This window comes from Mobula birostris, chromosome 3, assembly GCF_030028105.1.
Source record: "Mobula birostris isolate sMobBir1 chromosome 3, sMobBir1.hap1, whole genome shotgun sequence".
In the NCBI taxonomy this organism is placed as follows: Eukaryota; Metazoa; Chordata; class Chondrichthyes; order Myliobatiformes; family Myliobatidae; genus Mobula; species Mobula birostris.
Genome location: NC_092372.1, coordinates 25,542,761 through 25,563,106, shown reverse-complemented (window position 1 = coordinate 25,563,106; position 20,346 = coordinate 25,542,761). Strand labels below are relative to the sequence as shown.

Genomic DNA, 20,346 nt, shown 5'->3' with positions numbered 1-20,346 from the left:
GTAGTCCATTGACTCAAAGCAGTCCTGTTAAGTGCTTCCCTGCCTCCCTTCACCATACCTTCTTGATCCTCACCACTGCTGCTGGGGTCTTTAGTCTCCACGCATACACTGGGAGTAGAAGTACAGCCAGGTCATCAGACTTTCCAAACTGTGGGCGTGGGATGGCACAATAGGTATTGTTGATGGTGGTATAACAGTGGTCAGGTGCATTGGCATGTCTGGTTCTACAGATGATACGTTGGTGGTAAATGTTCAGACTTTTTCAAGCCAGCCTGGTTGAAATCTCCCGCAATGATAGGGAAGGCATCAGGATGTGCAGATTGGTGTCTGCTGATTACATTGCTCAGCTCCTCCAGTGTTTTTCTGATGTTGGATTGAAGTGGAATGTACACCACTACCAGGATGATTGCAGAAAACTCCCTCAGCAGATAAAATGGGTGACATTTGACCACCAGATGTGTTCTAGGATAGGTCAGCAGGACTGAGAACCACCATGTTTGTGTACCATGGTGAGTTAATCATAAAGCATATTCCACCTCCTCTGCCTTTAAAAGACCTGAGGTGTCCTACCTTTGCGGAAAATGGTGAATTTATCATGCCACAGTGCTGCGTCAAGAATTGCTAGCATGAGCCACGTTTCTGTAAAGCAGAGTACACAGTTGTCCCTGATGTCCCTCTGATAACTCCAATCTTGCTCTGAGGTCTTCAATTTTATTTTTCAGACACTGTACGTTCACCACCAGGATAGTCAGGGGTGGCAGTCGAAAGCCTCTGCATTTCAATCATACCTGTAGACCGGTGCGGTGTCCTTCTTCGTTTTTTAAAAAGAGAACTGCACTCACGACCCAAGTCCGCCATCCGAGGTTAATCAATTTTGAGTATCGAAAAGATATTTTAAATGACTTAGAACGATGCTGCTTACTGAAGTACTCATGGCTCTGACTGTAGATTTCAGCTGTAATAGCCCTAAACGGGAATATTTGAATGAATCCCATTGAAGCAGCACCAAAAGTGTTGCTACTTAATGGCGCCATCTTACTGGAATTCCCTTGCTCCTTTCTAACTTACCAGGGCCCCAGCTTCTGTGCTCTCATTCAACTTACTAGAATCCTGTGCTCTCTTGAAATGTACCTGGTTCACTGAGAAATTTATTATAATTATTCATACTCCATGAAGAAATGAATTAAATATGTCTGGGTAGTAATTGCATTACATTCAAAAGTTGAAATCCTAATGTACTTAGGAGATGATGCTACTATGTCCTCAGAGATGAAAGATGTAGCTATTGATGCTGGTATAGGCCCAAGCTGCACGTGCTTTTTTGTGGAATACATGGAACAGCCTTTGTTTCAGCCCCATTCAGGCCCACTCTTTCAACTCTTACTGGTACTCTGATGACCGCATTGGTGCTGGTTCAAGCAGCCATACAGAAATTGTAAATTTCATCACTTTTACTGCTAATTTCTATCTTACTCTCACCGTCATATGGTTCATCTCTGAGTTTTTCCTTCTCTTACTGGATTCTCCATCAACATTTCAGAAAATAGACATGTCACAAATATTCATTACAAACCCACAGACACCCACAGTTATTTTAATTACATTTCTCACCACCCTGCTTCCTGTAAGGATTCCATTAAAAAGAATATCTGAAGGGCTCCATATATGAAATGTTTCTATTTCCTCACATACACCCTGACCTATTGAAAGTTTCAATATTTACTGTTTGTATTTCAGCAGCAAGCAATTGAAAACGAAAAAACACAAGGATTCCTAATCAACTACAGTTGAAGTCAGAAGTTTACATACGCCTTAGCCAAATACACTTAAACTCAGTTTTTCACAATTCCTGACATTTAATCCTAGAAAACTTTCCCTGTCTTAGGTCAGTTAGGATCACTACTTTACTTTAAGAATGTGAAATGTCATTATAATAGTAGGGAGAATAATTTATTTCAGCTTTTATTTCTTTCATCACTTTCCCAGTGGGTCAGAAGTTTACATACACTTTGTTAGTATTTGGTAGCATTGCCTTTAAATTGTTTAACTTGGGTCAAATGTTTGGGTTGCCTTCCACAAGCTTCTCACAGTAAGTTGCTGGAATTTTGTTCCATTCCTCCAGACAGAACTGGTGTAACCGAGTCAGGTTTGTAGACCTCCTTGCTCGCATACTCTTTTTCAGTTCTGCCCACAAATTTTCTATCGGATTGAGGTCAGGGCTTTGTGATGGCCACTCCAATACCTTGACTTTGTTGTCCTTAAGCAATTTTGCCACAACTTTGGAGGTATGCTTAGGGTCATTGTCCATTTGGAAGACCCATTTGTGACTGAGCTTTAACTTCTTGGCTGATGTCTTGAGATGTTGCTTCAATACATCCACATAGTTTTCCTTCCTCATGATGCCATCTATTTTGTGAAGTGCACCAGTCTCTCCTGCAGCAAAGCACCCCTGCAACATGATGCTGCTGCCCCCATGCTTCACGGTTGGGATGGTGTTCTTCCGCTTGCAAGCCTCCAAACATAACGACGGTCATTATGGCCAAACAGTTCAATTTTTCTTTCATCAGACCAGAGGACATTTCTCCAAAAAGTAAGATCTTTGTCCCCATGTGCACTTGCAAACTGTAGTCTGGCTTTTTTATGGTGATTTTGGAGCAGTGGCTTCCTCCTTGCTGAGCAGCCTTTCAGGTTATGTCGATATAGGACTCCTTTTACTGTGGATATAGATACTTCTCTATCTGTTTCCTCCAGCATCTTCACAAGGTCCTTTGTTGTTGTTCTGGGATTGACTTGTACTTTTCATGCCAAAGTACGTTCATCTCTAGGAGACAGAATGCGTCTCCTTCCTGACCAGTATGACAGCTGCGTGGTCCCATGGTGTTTATGCTTGAGTACTATTGTTTGTACAGATGAACGTGGTACCTTCAGGCATTTGGAAATTGCTCCCAAGGATGAACCAGACTTGACATAATTTTCTGACCTCAATCTGATAGAAAATTTGTGGGCAGAACTGAAAAAGTGTGTGCGAGCAAGGAGGCCTACAAACCTGACTCAGTTACACCAGTTCTGTCTGGAGGAATGGAGCAAAATTCCAGCAACTTACTGTGAGAAGCTTGTGGAAGGCTACCCAAAATGTTTGACCCAAGTTAAAAGGCAAAGCTACCAAATACTAACAAAGTGTATGTAAACTTCTGACCCAATGAGAAAGTGATGAAAGAAATAAAAGCTGAAATAAGTCATTCTCTCTACTATTATTCTGACATTTCATATTCTTAAAATAAAGTAGTGATCCTCACTGACCTAAGACAGGGAATGCTTTCTAGGATTAAATGTCAGGAATTGTGAAAAACTGAGTTTAAATGCATTTGGCTAAGGTGTATGTAAACTTCTGACTTCAACTTCATCTATGGTTTTGCAAATTTTTGTACTAATGTACTTTGTGGGATGTCCTGTCACAGAGAAGTAAGACATTTTATTAATAAATATTGCCACCTGTCTCTTTCCATTGCATCAATGTCCTTGTTCATGCTCACGATTCTCTTACCCATGCACCTAAACCCCCACCCCCCCCCAACACCACCACATAGCATATTAAACACTATTCTCCAACCTTCCCTCTCCCATTTTGTGTCAACAATCTCAAAGGATCAGTCTATTCCAGCTGCTACCATCCGGGAAACCGGTACCACAGCATAAAAGCCAGGACCAATAGGCTCCGGGACAGCTTCTTCCACCAGGCCATCAGACTGATGAACTCACGCTGATTTGAGTATACTCTATATTACATTGACTGTTCTATTTACTATAAATTATTATAAATTACTGTGATTGCACATTGCACATTTAGATGGAGATGTAACGTAAAGACTTTTACTCCTCATGAATGTGAAGGTTGTAAGAATTAAAGTCAATTCAATTCAATTTATAAAAAAATTAAATGATATGGAAATAATTTTGGAAAACACAGCTGAAGCAGAAGACCAGTCATGATCTTGGTGTAAGGCAGAACAGGTTACGAAGATCAGATGGCCACACCCTATTAATAATTCTTGTGTACATATGGATCAATGATGGTATGAAGTTAATTCAGATGAGTCACAGAAAAATCAAAATTTGTGTCATTAAATTAATAAGTCTAAGAGTGATAACAATTTGTAAGAGAGAGATTGTATGAAATTGGCTTAATAACCCAAAATACATTGCTCAGGCCACACAGGACTAGGAGACATTTTCTGCAGATTAATCAAATTAATTGCAAGGGGGGATAAAAATGTTTGTTAATTAAAGAAGGAAAAGGTGTTACTAGTATATTATATTAAATTATTACATTATCTTATTTTGGTGTTGTTCTATGTATGATTAGCCGAAACAGTCTATGAAAGACTTTGGAGAAAAAAATATTTAGGTTACAGGGAAATCCTCAACTTTAATTTTTAGCTCAATATTTGTTCCATTTATTCCTTGGACAGGAAAGGAAACATACTTAAAAACAATCATGACTCATGATAAAGTCTTGGAAGGATTCCATGTCTTTAAAATTTAAATACAGCCGCATTTCTAGGGTGCAGCTGATGCTAAACTGCATTTAAAATGATTTCAATTCACAACATCTTAAAGTAGCATAATTTCTGTCACCTTGGGATATGTTATGGTACTACTAATCTATTAATACTAAGTCTCCGGACTACTAATCCAGAGGCCTGGACCAACAATTCATGACATTTGTGGGATTTAAATTCAGTTAATAATTCGGAGAAACTGTAACATGTCTTAGAAATGATAATTAGAAAATTCACTGATTCTGGCAGAACGCAATCTGAAGAGCAATCAACAGATTATTGGTAAGTGTCACCTCACAGCAATTCTCCTCAGGATGATAGTACACCAGACTCCTTCGTCATTCTCTGCCACAAACCTTATGCTAGTCTCATAGACTGAGTTGGTTGACACTGAATCACAACAATCTGTAGTCAGGACCCCAAGGCAAGAGCTGGGAATTCTCAAGTCGACCTGAAAGGTTAACCAGCAACTTTCTTCCTCTCAGGACTCCAGCAACAGATAAGTTACATCCCAGGAGCTCACAGACTAGGAGTTAAGGGATTGCATTCTTTCCCCTTTAAGACTTCGTTAGATTATGACAGTTAAGATTGTCTCAGTGTAGTAGCTTTATTGGCAGTGCCAGCCATACCTTATACTTCCAATCGTAATTGCAGAATAAGTAACTGTGATCAAATAGCAGCTGTCCAAATGTCAATATTCCAGTTGTCAATGTAATCTGAATTTGCTTTCAAAGGTCCACAGCAATGTAATGCAATTAATTGTAAAACAAACCGAAGCAAGATCTGTTTAAATATCAACCGTTTCTCTGGCTAGAATTAAAGTAAGGAGAATCAGACTCTTGTAAAGTACAAAACTTCACTGTTCTTATTATAGTACTGGAACATAATGCAAAGAAATATAATAAGACATATTGGAGGTGGGAAGATAGCGGCGCGATGCAGTTCGCAGCAGCCATTCCAGTGGTGGTGTCTGTTATTTGTCAAGTAGGGTGCCATGCACAATCTTGATTGATGGAGACGGACGTGAGAGCACAGAAGAACATCTGGTGAAACTTCTGAAATGTCTGCTTCGCTGCTACTGTGTGGTTCAGAATCTCCAGAGGAGAAGACCCTGAGTCCCTGGCTTTGTTTGTTGCTCGGCGGCCAGAGTGGGGTCGAAGCGCTCGGCAGAGGATGGTGCTCGGAGAGGCTGTGTCGGAGGGGCTGGTCGGAGGCTCGAAGTTTTCGGACAGACTCAGAGTCCACTGCGGTCGGGTGCTTCCAATGGTGCTGCATCGGCGAGTTGGTGGCGCTTGGAGGTTCATGGCGGGGATAATTCCTCCCTTCTGTCACCTGCGTGAGATGATGAGGCTATCGGGACTTTGAAATTTTTTTTTTACCGTGCCCATGGTCTGATCTTTATCAAATTATAGTATTGTTTTGCACTGTTGTAACTATACGTTATAATTATGTAGTTTTGTTAGTTTTGGTCTTGGTTTGTCCTGTGCTTTCTTGTGATATCATTCTGGAGGAACGTTGTATCATTTTTCAATGCATGCATTTCTAAATGACAATAAACGTAAACTGAAACTAGCCTTTGGGCAGATCTCTTCAAAATGTTAATAATGATGTGTGAAATTAGGGTGATTAGACTACAGGCAGTGTTTTAAAATGTCCTTGTCTCTGATCAGAATTGCCTTCTTCTTGGATTGTAGGATTCAGGAGATTGCTATTTAACAATTAAAGAATTTATAGATTTGATCAAGATTTTCTATTACCCTTAATATTGATTATTTTATATAGCATGTTTAATTAGCTCAATGTAATAATTGCAAAGTTGACAGTTTTAGAAATAATTTGCATAATAAAATATTACCTTTCCAGATGTTGTTACTGCTGCAAACACAGTTGAAGAGTATGGTGACCAAGCAACATCTCCAACTGGTGAATTTAGATCATAGGTGAACAGTGGATTCCTGGAAGAGAACATACACTATTTAAAATAAAAAATATTTACTTCTTGGATAAACTCAATTCTTGTACTAGATTAATTCTAATGCTTATCTTAAATGGAATCATATCTGTCACTGTACATTAATAAACTGATGTCTTACATAAACACAGACTTTCCAAATGGCATTTATGTTTTTGTTTTGTTTAAGTTGAGTGTTACGTTTCCACTGGTAAAATGTAGTCCAATTTAAGTGCATATAGATCCAACAGCATTGAAAACAAAACTTGTCAAAGATTAGATGAGCTCCACAAGAGTTCTGAGCATCCATATTGAAGATAAGAAACAAATATAATCAAAGTCTGGCTGCAGAAAGAACTATCAGCGTTACAAACTCATTCAACTAACTTTATACCAAGTGTTGAGGTATGGATTAGTAATGACTATATCTTTAATTGGCGCTCAGCAAGATGAAGTAAAAAATGCTGACCTTCTCTGACAAATAACCCAAGGTAGAATGGAAACAAATGCAATGCTAAAACGTTAAGCTAACTGCACGGTTGAAATCCCATAAAGTGAGGTTGTGAACCACCATTGGCAAACTGGAAGAATTTGTTCAAGTCAGGTGACCTGTTGCCTCACTTGCAACAACTGTTTGGCGCCCTGACTGGAGGTGAAGGAGAAGGTGAATGGGCAAGTGTATCGCTTACAGTGATATGTACCAGGAGGGAGATTAGTGGGGAGGGATGAATGGACAAAGGAATTGCAGAGGAAACAATCCCTATGGAAAGTATAAAGTGAGGTGAGGGTAAGTAAAGATGCCATTGCCAGAAGGTTTGATTAGTAACCATAATAATATCAAATGAACACAAATTAAAGATTATTGGTAAAAATCCACAAATCATTGCATATGATCCAGAAAGCTTATTAGATCTATTAGTCAATGCTTGTTTTTGAGAAAATACAGCAAGCAGTCTAGAACCACTTCTAAATTACACTCTTTCAAAAGTAATATTCAATGAATGCATAGAAAAAGAACTTGGATCCTGAAAAATCTCCAAATTCATCAAATAATTTTAGCAAGGCAGGGGTAGGTTCCTTGGGATTAGAGATATAAACCAGTAAGTGATCAGCGTAGAGAGAAATCTTATGAATGGTCTCATTCACAAGAATCCCATGAATATCTTTAGCTTCACGGAGAGCGATAGCAAGGGGCTCTAATACTAGGTTAAATAACGAAGGGCTCAATGGACGATCTTGTCTTGTCCCCCGTGAAAGCTGAAAAAAAGGGGATCTACAGTTATTGGTAATAACAGTAGCGATAGGAGTTTTTTTTATATCATTCTAATCCAATTATTAAAATTAACACCAAAACCAAATTTCTCTAAAATATTAAATAAGTATTTCCATTGGACTGGATCAAATGCTTTTTCAGCATCCAAAGAAACAACACATCGTGGAGTTTTAAAAGAAGACGAGTATATAACATTAAATAATCTCCGAACGTTAGAGAATGAATAATGACCTTTTATAAAGCCCCACACATCAAAGTTGCTGGTGAACGCAGCAGGCCAGGCAGCATCTCTAGGAAGAGGTACAGTCGACGTTTCAGGCCGAGACCCTTCGTCCTGGGTCTCGGCCTGAAACGTCGACTGTACCTCTTCCTAGAGATGCTGCCTGGCCTGCTGCGTTCACCAGCAACTTTGATGTGTGTTGCTTGAATTTCCAGCATCTGCAGAATTCCTGTTGTTTGCATTTTATAAAGCCCGTTTGATCTTTAAAAATAATTTTATCCACAATATGTTCCAACCGATTGGCCATTATCTTTGACAGAGTCTTAGCATCGACATTCAATAATGAAATAGGCCTAAATGAGACACAATCAGTAGGATCTTTATCCTTTTTAAGAATTAAAGAAATAGAGGCCTCACAAAAGGTAGAGGGTAAATCACCTTTCACAAAAGAATCCCTAAGCATTTCCAACATATATGGAGAGAGCAATTTTCTGATTTTTTAATAAATTTCTACAGGGTAACATCAAGTCCAGGGGCCTTACCAGATTGCATTAAAAAAATAGCCTTATGAATTTCAGCTTCAGTCGTTGGGGCATCAAGAGTTTGTTGATCCTCAACAGAAATTTGACGAAAAGCAATCTTTCGTAAAAAAACATTCATTTTGGAAGAATCTACTGGAAATTGAGATTTATAAAGTTCAGTATAAAAATCTTGAAAAATCTTATTAATTTCCTCATATTCCCAAGCCAGGCTACCATCTTCCCTAAGAATTTTCAAAATTTACCTTTTGGCTCTGGCCGTTTTTAATTGAGATGCAAGCAGTTTGTTATTTTTATCCCAAAACATAAAAAATTGACTCTTTAACTTAAGCAAATAACCTTCAATAGGATAGGTTAATAGTAAATTATATTGTGATTGGAGTTCCACCCTTTGTTTAAATAAATCAATATTAGGGGAGATCGCCTAGATATTATCTAAGTCTTTAATTTGTTTTGAAATCCTATCTAATTTTACTTTAGTCTGTTTTTTAAGCTTAGCTGAATAAGAAATGATATGACTACATAAAAATGCTTTAAATGTATCCTATATGATTAATTTAGATATACCCCCTATATCATTTAAAAGAAAAAAATCTTTTATCTGGGTTTCAATGAAGCCGACCAAGTCAGAGTTTTGCAATAATGTCTGAGACAAATTAAATTTTCACATAAGTGAACTGTTCCCTTTAAATGAACCTGTTTCTATATATGATAATATTCCTTTCAGAGTCACAGATTCCTTTAGATACTTAGGTGTTACAATTACTAAAAAATACAGAGATCTTTATAAAGCTAGTTTTGTTCCCTTGGTAGATTCTATGAAGTATTTATTTAGTCGATGGAATCCACTTACATTTTCACTTGCTGGTCGCATCCATGCAGTCAAAATGATGATTTTACCAAAAGTTTTATTTTTATTGCAGAACATCCCTGTTTTTTTTGACTAAGAAGTTTTTTGATCAGATTGATTCTATTATTTTATCTTTTATTTGGAATAATAAAAAACCAAGAATTAATAAATGTCACTTACAAAAATTAAAGAAGGATGGAGGTTTTGCTTTGCCTAATTTAAGAATGTATTACTGAGCTGTTAATGTGCGATATATGTCCCTTTGGTTACACTGGGTCGATAAGAACGATCGGCCAATTTGGGTAGACTTGGAGCTGTGAAACAGTTTTATTTAACTTCGTTATTGGGAGCTGCTTTACCTGTACAATTAGCTAAAGTTGCTATTTTAAATGTATATCCTGTGATTAAACATTCTTTACAAATTTGATTCCAGTTTTGTAATTTTTTTATCCTTAAAAAATTTAAACTTTTTAGTTTAATTTATCGAAATTACTTTTTTAAGCCTTCACTGAATGATCCATTTTTTTTTACTTTGGAAGAATAAAGGCATTAATTCTTCTTTGGATTAATTTGAAGAAGATAGACTGATGTCTTTTGAGCAATTAGTTGATAAATATTCTCTTTCATACTCACACTTCTTACAATACTTTCAAATTAGACATTTCTTACAAAAATATTTAAGTAATTTTCCTTACATATTGGATGCTGACCTGTTAGATATTATCACGAGTATGAATCCTTTGATGAAGGGTTCCATTGGAAGAATTTATAATTTACTATTACAATGGGATAAGCGTCCTCTATTTAAGATTAAACAAGATTGAGAAAAGGAACTTAATTTGATTTTTGTGACGGAGGACTGGACATGGATTCTGAAGTTGGTTAACTCTTCTTCGATCTGTGCTAGTCATTCACTGATTCGATTCAAAATTGTACACCATTACTATTTGACGAAGGAGAGATTGTCTAAAATATTTCCTAATGTTGATAGTGATAGATGTAAAACTGAGATAGCTATATTGACACATATGTTTTGGTCCTGTTCTATATTGAAACAGTTCTGAAAGTCAGTTTTTTCGACAATTTCTAAAGTACTAAAAATTAATTTACAACCTAACAAATTAACTGTGCTTTTTGGAATAATTCCTCAAAATATGGGTGGTACCTCTTTGCCTGATCAACACGTTATTGCATTTGTCACATTGGTAGCTCAGAGGGCCATTCTGCTGATGCGTCGGCTCCCACTTTGTCACAGTGGTTCCCTCAAGTGATGCCATGTCTTAGTTTGGAGAAAATTAGAAGTGGAAACTTTGAGCCTATGCTTGATTTCGAGAAAAGATGGGGTTTATTTGCTTGTTATTATCATTTAAGCTAATTGATAGATTTCCTTCACGATCTAGTTGTAAATTTTTGTATATTTTTTTGCTGGCGGTTTGATGTTTATCTTTTCTTAGAAGCTTTTTGTATAACGCATGACTCCAGGGTTGAACACCCAATGGGTTTTTTTTCTCTCACCCTTTTTTCCTTTAGTAGGGATTTTTTTCTTTTTTTTCTTTTTGTCCACAAAAAAGTTTTCAATCTTTTAATATGAATGTCTTTTTTTCCTCTAAAAAAAGAAAAAGTAGTTGGAACACTGCAAAGTAAATAAGGAGGTAATAGAGATAGTTCACATTACAGCAGAGGAAGTACTAGATGTCTTAAAGTTACTAAGCTTGATAAATCCCCAGGGTCTGACCAAGTTTATCAAAGAACACTGTGGGTGACTGGAGAAGAAACTGTGGGAGTCCTAACAGCAACTACAGCTATATAGGACCCTGGTCAGACCCCACTTGGAGTACTGTGCTCAGTTCTGGTCGCCTCACTACAGGAAGGATGTAGAAACTATAGAAAGCATTCAGAGGAGATTTACAAGGTTGTTGCCTGGATTGGCAAGCATGACTCATAAGAATAGGTTGAGTGAACTTGGCCTTTTCTCCTTGGAGCGACAGAGGATGAGAGGTGACCTGATTGTTGTGTATAAAATGATGAGAGGCATTGTAGATAGTCAGAGGCTTTTTCCCAGGGCTGAAATGGCTAACACAAGAAGACACAGTTTTAAGGTGTTTGGAAGTAGGTACAGAGGAGATGTCAAGGGTAAGTTTTTTACGCAGAGAGTGGTTAGTGTGTGGAATGGGCTGTCAGCGATGGTGGTGGAGGCGGATACAATAGGGTCTTTTAAGAGACTCCTAGATATGTACACAGAGATTAGAAAAATAGAGGTATATGGGAAATCTGAGGTATTTTCTAAAGTAAGTTCATGTTCAGCACAGCATTGTGGGCCGAAGGGCCTGTATTGTGCTATAGGTTTTCTATGTTTCTATCTTTCTAACTTTTCCATTACTGCTAGCCATGGGTAGACTGGAGGGTATTGAAACTAGTGCCTTCACTTAAGGGCTGCAAAGAAAAATCTGGGAACTATAGACCAGTAAGTCTAACATCTGTGGTAGGTAAGTTACTGGTGAGGACTCTGAGGAATAAGATTTACCTATATCTGAAAAGGCTGGGATTGATTAGGCTTGGCTTTGTGGATGTGAGATCATGTTTTGTATTTTGATGATCTGACTAAAGTCGATGTGGGAAAGGCTGCAGACATAGTTTATATGGATTTCAGCAAGGCTTTTGATGAAGTTACACCTGGTAAGCTGGTCTGGAATTTTAGATCACATGAAACCCAGGGAGAGATGGCTGATTAGAATAGAATTGGAATTGGTTTATTATTATCACATGTACTTAGATACAGTGAAAAGCTTGTCTTGCATATTGTTCATGCGCATCAAATCATGACACGGTGCATTGAGGTAGAACAAGGTAAAACAATAACCATGCAGAATAAAGTTTAACAGTTACAGAGAAAGTGCAGGGCAGGTAGACAAAAGAGAGTGAGATCATAATGAGATAGATTGTGATGTCAAGAGGCCATGTTTTTATATGAAGAGATCACTTAATAGTCTTATAACTGCAGGACGCTGGGGAGTGTTGCAAAACAGAGGGACATTGGAGTACATGTACATAGTTCATTAAAAGTGGAGTCACAGGGAGACGGGGGGGGCGGTGAAGGAGACATTTGGCATGTTGGCCATTCAGGGTACTGAGTATAAAAGATGGGAGGTCATTGTGTAATTATATAGGATGCTGGTGAGGCCACACTTGGAGATTTGTGTTCAGTTTTAGTTGCCTTGCCACAGGAAAGATGTTATTAAACTGGAAGAAGTGCAGAAAAGAGTGTTACATATCCTGTAACTGGGTTGCCAAACCAGCAGAAATGGACCACTTAGTTGGAGTCTGGATTACTGGAACTAAGAAAGTTTTATTAAAGAAATAAGCAACACAGTACTCTAATCAAAAGGATATAAATGCAACAGTTTAGCAATGATAAAACACACATGTACACAGAACTAGGATAATAGGATCAATCAAGCTCTATCGCAGTATAGGGGTAAATGATCAGTTTCAAGTAACGCAAAGTTCAGTTCAATTGAGTTCAGTTCAGTTCGCAGTAATCGCTGTTGTGCCGTTGGGGCGGGGAGAAGAGAGACAGTGAAAGTGAATGAATATTCAAAACGGATTCCACACAGACCTTCGATATTCCTCGCAGTTAGCTTTCGGGCAAGCCCTTTGTAATGTCTTCTGAGGTCACCGACTGTGACCCCTCTGTTCCAGATACGATCGTTCTTCTGCGGTGAACCCGGCACCCAGGCAAGGGCGGACACACACATCAGGTTCCCGCCGACCCGTACCTTTCTACCCTGTGCGTCTATGGCTGGTCCCGCGATCACACCTCAAAAACTCCCACCAACTTGTGGGGGCACACCGCTTCCAGGGTCTGGTTACCTCGTGGAGTTGTGTGTCTGTTGCCTTGGCGAACCTGTCCCTTTTTATCCCCCTGCTGGGGTATCACCTGTCCATCAAACTTCAAACAGTTCAGGGTTCAAAGCCACCGGTCTCTGACAATACTCGGAACCGTGTCTCCTTTCGGTAATCTCTCTTGTCTCTCTCTTATTAGCACCTTGATGTTCCCCCATTGTCCTCTTATCGGCATCAATCTTCTGATAACTGGTTCTTTTGTCACAAGAGTTACAAGGATTTTGCCAGGTTTTGAGCGGCTGAGAAGGAGAGATCAGGCAGGATAGCACATAATTCCTTGGAGCAAAGAAGACTGACAGGCAATTTTATCGATGAATATAAGAACATGAGAGGCATTAGATAATGTGAATGGAGAGAGTTGGTAGACCGCCAGACGGAGTGGACGGAGCGAGGGTACAAGGGTCGGCTTTGCTCAGAGGAGGTCGATGGGGAACCAGTGGACTGATCCGTGAGCTTCAACGTTGTGCATTAGACTGTTTCATGAGAATGGGCCCTTTTCTCTTTTTTGTTTCTTTACTCACCATATAGTCAAATTAAGAATTATAAAGCACAATCGTTTAATCGCATATTGTGTACTCTTTTTTATTTCACAGTACTGATTTGTAACAGGCGACACATCGCGCAGCACTCACCCAAACAAAATTTCTTAAGTTTGGTCGGGCCAAGGGCTGTCTTCTCCTAGATTGAGCTGCTAGCCGAACTGAGAGTTGTATCCATAATGCAAACCTTTTTTCTCCATTAAATCTCATGTTATAAGTGGAAGTTCTTTCCTACAGAATGTTTTTTTCTCAACAATAAACTCAACCCCCTAGCTGCACGGTCTCTAGGCAAGGGATTTATGATTGTACTGTAGGCAGAAAAGGTTATTGTTTTAAGTAATTATAAATGTTATATTGTTTGGTAAAGTATCACTACAATTATCAATAGAAGAGATTGCCTTGTTGCACTTGATCTCTTAAGTGATCTTTCATTGTGAACCGACAGCCTGTGATTGTTTCCTTGGTAAACAAATTCATTTAATTGTATACAGTTATATTCATACATCTGTCCCATATAAATTCTGTAAGTGAAATTTTACTCTATCTCTCAAATTTTTGGGTAATGATTTGTGAATAATGTAAAGGTTAAAGTCTGTTACCTAAACTGTTGTAGTGTAGGTATGCACTACTTAACAAAAATCAATGGTCTTAGCACCAGTTAGTGTGGTACCCCACTGGTTTACAGACTTCTAATAAAAAAAACAATCCTCCAATACTACCTTTGCTTCCTATCACCAAAGCAATTTTAGATTCAGTTTGCCACAACACCTTGGATCCCACGTATTGTAACATACTGGATCAACCTACCATGGAGAATCTTATCAAAGCCTCACTAAAGTCCATGTTTATCATGACTTCTGCCTTGCACTAATCAAGTATCTGTGTAACTTTCCTGGGAAAAAATACTCAGAATTGTGAGGCAGCATTTCCCATATATAGGTTTCCCCCGCTATCTGAAGGTAGAGCGTTCCTATGAAATGGTTCGTAAGCCGGAATGTTGTAAAGTGAATAAGTAATTATCATTTATTAATTGGGAAAAAGTTTTGAGCATTCCAGACCCAAAAATAACCAACAAAATCATGCCAAATAACACATAAAACATAAAATAACAGTAACATATAGTAAAAGCAGGAATGATATGATAAATACACAGCCTATATAAAGTAGAAATACTTTTCTGTAGCACTGTCTAGCGCAGCGAAAATCTCGCGGAAGCACTGTTGGCAGAAACGCAGCACAAGCACACTCGGCAGAAACACTCTACAGTAACCTTGAAGCTATGAAGCTGCAAAATCATACCAAATAACACATAAAAATGCATAGCCTATATAAAGTAGAAGTAATGTATGTACAGTGTAATTTCACTTACCGAAATCGGGAAGACTCCAATAAATTGCAGTTTTGTCACAGTTAAACACTTGCTTATATGAATAACCACCTGACGCAATCGGCAATCGCCTCTGATCTGGGCCGACATTTATGTGCCAGGTGGCACCTAATTAATTAGCTTGTTTATTTTGGCTTTTTTCTTAAAGATATGCTGGGTGCATTCCGACTACCGCTGCACCCTTACATTCTTCGCGGCAATGTATCGGTCCGCGGCCCGGAGGTTGGGGACCACTGCTTAAACTATGAAGCTGCCCTCGCCTCAGAAACCGATCAAACCAACATAACTACCTTTAAATTCCACTTTCGCAAAACTTTCATCACCATCGTCCAGTGCTTTCTGTTTTAGCTTATTAAAAAGACTGACAGATTTCTCCATAAGTATAAGAAAACTCAACGGAATGCCACACTTTGTACACCGATCAATCCGCTCAAACAACAGATTTTCCATTTTATCCATTATTCGATACTGACTAAAAGAGACCACTTTGCTATGAGCAGAACCAACATTAACATCGGCAGCTTTCAAAATTCTTTCTATCTGCGTATAAATAGTGCAAATGGTGGACACAGGCAAGTTCAAGATGCGGACAATGTCCTTACTTCGTTCACCACGATCAAAACGCTTAATTATGTCTAACTTTACGCTAAATATAACACCCTTATGAGCTCTTTTAGGCTTTTCCGATACCTTAGAACTCATCTTGCTAACGGATGCACAAAATAAATCGAGATAAAGCACGTGTTTAAGCAATGGCAGCTAGAATGCAGTTCCGGGGGAGGAGATCGGCTGTTTGGGTGCACGCTACCTTTTTTCATAACAGTGAAAACACCTTCTGTTAGCGAAAACAGGTAACTAATGTAGGTCTTTCATAACAGCGAGGTGCCGTAAAGCGAACGTTCGGAAAACGGGGGCCAACTGTACTGTATAAAACCACAATAGTTCCCTCCAATCATTTCCAAACTGCCGACTTTAGGGTCACTAGCCTGTACATCCCTGGCTCATCTCTATCATCCTTCTTGAATTGCATTGAGATCCTGAAGAGAAATATAGAACACTATTTCAACTTCAAAATCAAATGCAAAGCATCTGCAGACTATTAAATAGAACAATAGACTTTAAATAAACTTTTGACATGGTGAGGCATTTTATCTGACTGATAGTCTTCTCACACAACGTTTATTTAACCATATCTATAATAAATTGTGTCATCTACCTTAGGGCATTTCACTGAAACATTGTCAGTTACAGGATGAGAAATTAACAATTATTTTTGGGAACAATATATATTTAATAGCTTGAACTGCAGAACAAATGGAATAACAGTAAAGGTCTATAAGACCACAATGAGATGAAAATGAATATGATAAAAGATAAAGCAAAGATAACATTTTCCAGTAATAAGGACATATCAATAAAAACTGGCATGAGAACTAGAAAAAACTTTAAATGCCCTGCAGCAAATATTATTGAAGATCCTGCATCAGAAAAAGTAAAAACATGAATGACTATCGTTACTGCATGACTGGCAAAGTCAAAAATTAAATCTAAATCAGTAGCAACAACAGAAGGGAATTGAATGTCAATCACTGTCACTCTCACACCTCTCTGCAGTTGTGTAGTTGGACACTAAGTAAGAGATTGAAAGACAGAGTCAAAATCTTTAAGATATGGTGCTTCAATTCAACATGTATCCTTCAAATGCTCACAAAATAAATTTATTAGTGGAAGAGCAAACCAGGTCAATAGTCAACAAATATGAAATCCCAATCAGAATTTTTAAAAATGCTATGAGTTTCACACATAATCATTACCAATATATCCAAGCAACACACATCAAAGTTGCTGGTGAACGCAGCAGGCCAGGCAGTCAGGGTCCTGACGAAGGATCTCGGCCTGAAACGTCGACTGCACCTCTTCCTACAGATGCTGCCTGGCCTGCTGCATTCACCAGCAACTTTGATGTGTGTTGCTTGAATTTCCAGCATCTGCAGAATTCCTGTTATTTACCAATATATCCGTCTGGTTTCTTCAACATAAAGGCTAAGACTTTAAACAAGCTTGATCACTAATATTCAACATTACCTAGAATTAAAACTGACATTATAAAACTGGAAAACAAGATTAGAATGAGTGGAGAAAGTGACATCAAATGTGTCCTAAGGATCTAACCAGCCTTTGGATTTAATTGACTTGACTTCTTCTTCGTATTAGAACAGCAAAATAGTGACATACTATCACAAATATAGTCTGTTGACTTAGTGATGATTGGATTGATTCCACATTATTGATAAGAAATAGAAACAAAAATGTTTAAAGCAGGGGTTCCCAACATTTTCTATGCCATGGACCCCTACCATTAACTGAGAGGTCTGTGGACCCCAGTTCCCAACTTCTGGTTTAAAGCATACTTAGCTATATTTTCTAGAAAATATTATTTTCTTATAACAGAAAGCACTCACAATAGTATATTTAACATAACAACTCCACTAGATTATGTTTCATTACTTTTGCGATGCACTTACATTCTCAGTGACATATTCTTATTGCTGTGAAGGGGGTATAATACATTAATATTGCTATATTTTAGATTATTTTAGCTAGGGCTTCTCTCTTTGGAGCAAACAAAGATAAGGGGTGACTTGCAGTGATTGGAGGAAAGCATAGGGAGGATATCAAAGATAAGTTTTTACACAAAGATTGGTAGGTACGTGGAATGCACTAGCAGGGGTCATAGTAGAGACGAGTACATTGGGAGTATTTAAGAGACTCTTACATGGACAAAAGAAAAATGGAGGTTTATGTGCTGGGGCGGGGAGTGGAAAGTTAGATTGATTTTACAGTAGGTTAAAAAGTTGACACAACATTTTGTACCATAGGGTCTGTAATATGCTGTACTGTTCTGTGTTCTATTTCAGCTCAGTAGCACCTCAACAGATGAGAGTGAAGAACATATTTGAGACTTATTCTTTCTCTCATGGACATGAATGTTCCCTCCCTCTCCTTGAGCATTCACTTGGAATCAATGATGACTTCACCCCACCTTTAGGGGTTCTTCTGCAATTACTGAATCCTGTGGAGGATTTGCAGACAGAAGACAATTGAAGGGGTAATTGAATGGGTAGCTTGGGATATGGTATGTTCCTTCTCCTTCTTGTGCATGATGTCTGTCTTACTCTGTAGATTCATAGAGCCCTACAATCACAGAAACGCATCCTTTAGTCCAATTGGTCTATGCTGACCAATATTGCCATCTAAGCTCATCCCATTTGCCCACATTTGGCTCATACCCTTCCAAATCCTTCCCATCTATAAACCTGTCCAAGTACATCTTATTTTAGTACTGACTGAAAAGGTTCAGCAACTTCTCAAATGATCCTACATCTTACGTTGTATTGGGTCAATAATTTCTGTAAGTCAGTGAAGATATTATATTTTAATCAGACTTTGAGAACATTCTTCAAGCATATTCTGTGTTCTATAAATCTCTTCTCTAATGAAACTCAAAAGGGAGCACATTTGGAGCTGGTTGAAAGAACCAGAAGCCTTGATATAGGAGGGAGGGGAGTTGGAAGAGGATAATGACATTGTCTATTGTGCCAATAGGTTTATAGGATCTCGTAGCAACCGGTTTGGTGGCATTTCTCTGTGCTTGGCAGAATGTTCATAACACTAGATTGGGGTTCAGGGAAAGATCACTGCCACTAAGAAAACCATGAATCAGGTGTGAAAATGAAAGCCAAGTGATTGCATGTCTTAAAATGGAGATATTATTGGAAGTTTTCTTGTCATCAGCCTTGGAAGCAGTCCCAATTTCCATCTCTCTCCTCTGAGACTCCCCTCCTTTTCTGCTTCCTTCCACCCATTCTACCTCTACCCATATCTTTATCCTCATTTCCACACAAGATGCCATGGAGAGAGTCCTTTAACAGTGGATACCCGCTTTGTAGAGAGCCAGACAAAAAATGAGATTATAGCTGCAAGCACAGTAAATAGTTATTAATTATAAATACCAAGTTGATTTTAGTGGTTTAAATGGGAGAAAACCATAACAAATTCTAAAAGTAAGAATGTTCCAATTCAGTACTTTTTTGGTGATATCCTATTTGGCATTATTTAATTTTATTTAGAGAATCAGCACGATACTATACACTTCCGAACTAATGAGCCCGTGTCACCCAATTACACCCGTGTGACTAATTAACCCGCAAGTGTTTGGGATGTGGGAGGGACCCTGAGACATCATGGGGAGAATGTACCGTGGCGCCCAAAAAATATAATACCCTCTCAGGCATGAAAACTGGGTGAAATGCAGTTTTTAGCTCTTTGTTCTTCAACACACAAGAGTACAATGAAGTATCTCTTAATTTCTCCAAATAAGTTGTTGTGACTAGTACCACCATAAAGACTTCTAGTCAAACAACAGATACAATGTAAGATCTAAGTAAACATGTCTTCATTGTGATGTTATAAGGGAACCAGAAAAGCACCAGTTTACACTCTCAAATCTCTTTGCAGAATGTAAGACTGTAAGTCTTGCAAATTTGTCAATTCTCTCATTATCTCATGAACATTTCCAGTATTATCCACCTGAAAGCTGTTAATTCAACAAAAAAAACCCACAGTGGAACTTTGGAACACAGATTACCTGTTTTACTTATTACTTTAGTATTACCATTAATATTAAAGTGGAATAAATATTATATGTGAAATTTATGATGATAGGCAGCAAAATAAAATATAAATCCAACATACAAGTGGATTTATTTTTGCTTTCGAAACTCACTTTGGATTCACTTACGCAAGACTTGTTAAATCCAGTATGTGATATTACATCGATCTACCTCGATATATCTACACGATACATGTGGAACAATTCAAGACATCCTCCTCAGTGTTCACTTACTTTATATTGTGATCCCAAATCTTCACAGTCCAATCTGAACTGCAGGAAATGAAGACATCTGGATGAAAGGTATTCCAATGCAATGCATCCACCGCCATATGATGAGCATCATATGTTGCCAGAAATTCACTTGAATAGGCCTTAGAGCACTAAAAGTTAAAACAATACCAATCTTACCTTCTGCAGAATAACTAAAACAACACTGTCATCTTGTTCTAT

General features: G+C 38.2%; 1 protein-coding gene across 2 annotated transcripts in view; it reads right to left on the bottom strand.

Moving 5' to 3' along the window:
* dnai1.2 (dynein, axonemal, intermediate chain 1, paralog 2) overlaps window positions 1-20,346 on the bottom strand; it is a 207,974-nt gene that overhangs the window by 31,171 nt on the left and 156,457 nt on the right. For both annotated transcript variants that reach the window (XM_072251762.1, XM_072251763.1), the window contains 2 exons: window positions 20,128-20,276; window positions 6,415-6,514 (listed from right to left, as the gene is read on the bottom strand). In XM_072251762.1, the coding sequence (XP_072107863.1) occupies window positions 6,415-6,514; window positions 20,128-20,276 (249 nt within the window). The remainder of the gene's footprint in view (window positions 1-6,414; window positions 6,515-20,127; window positions 20,277-20,346) is intronic.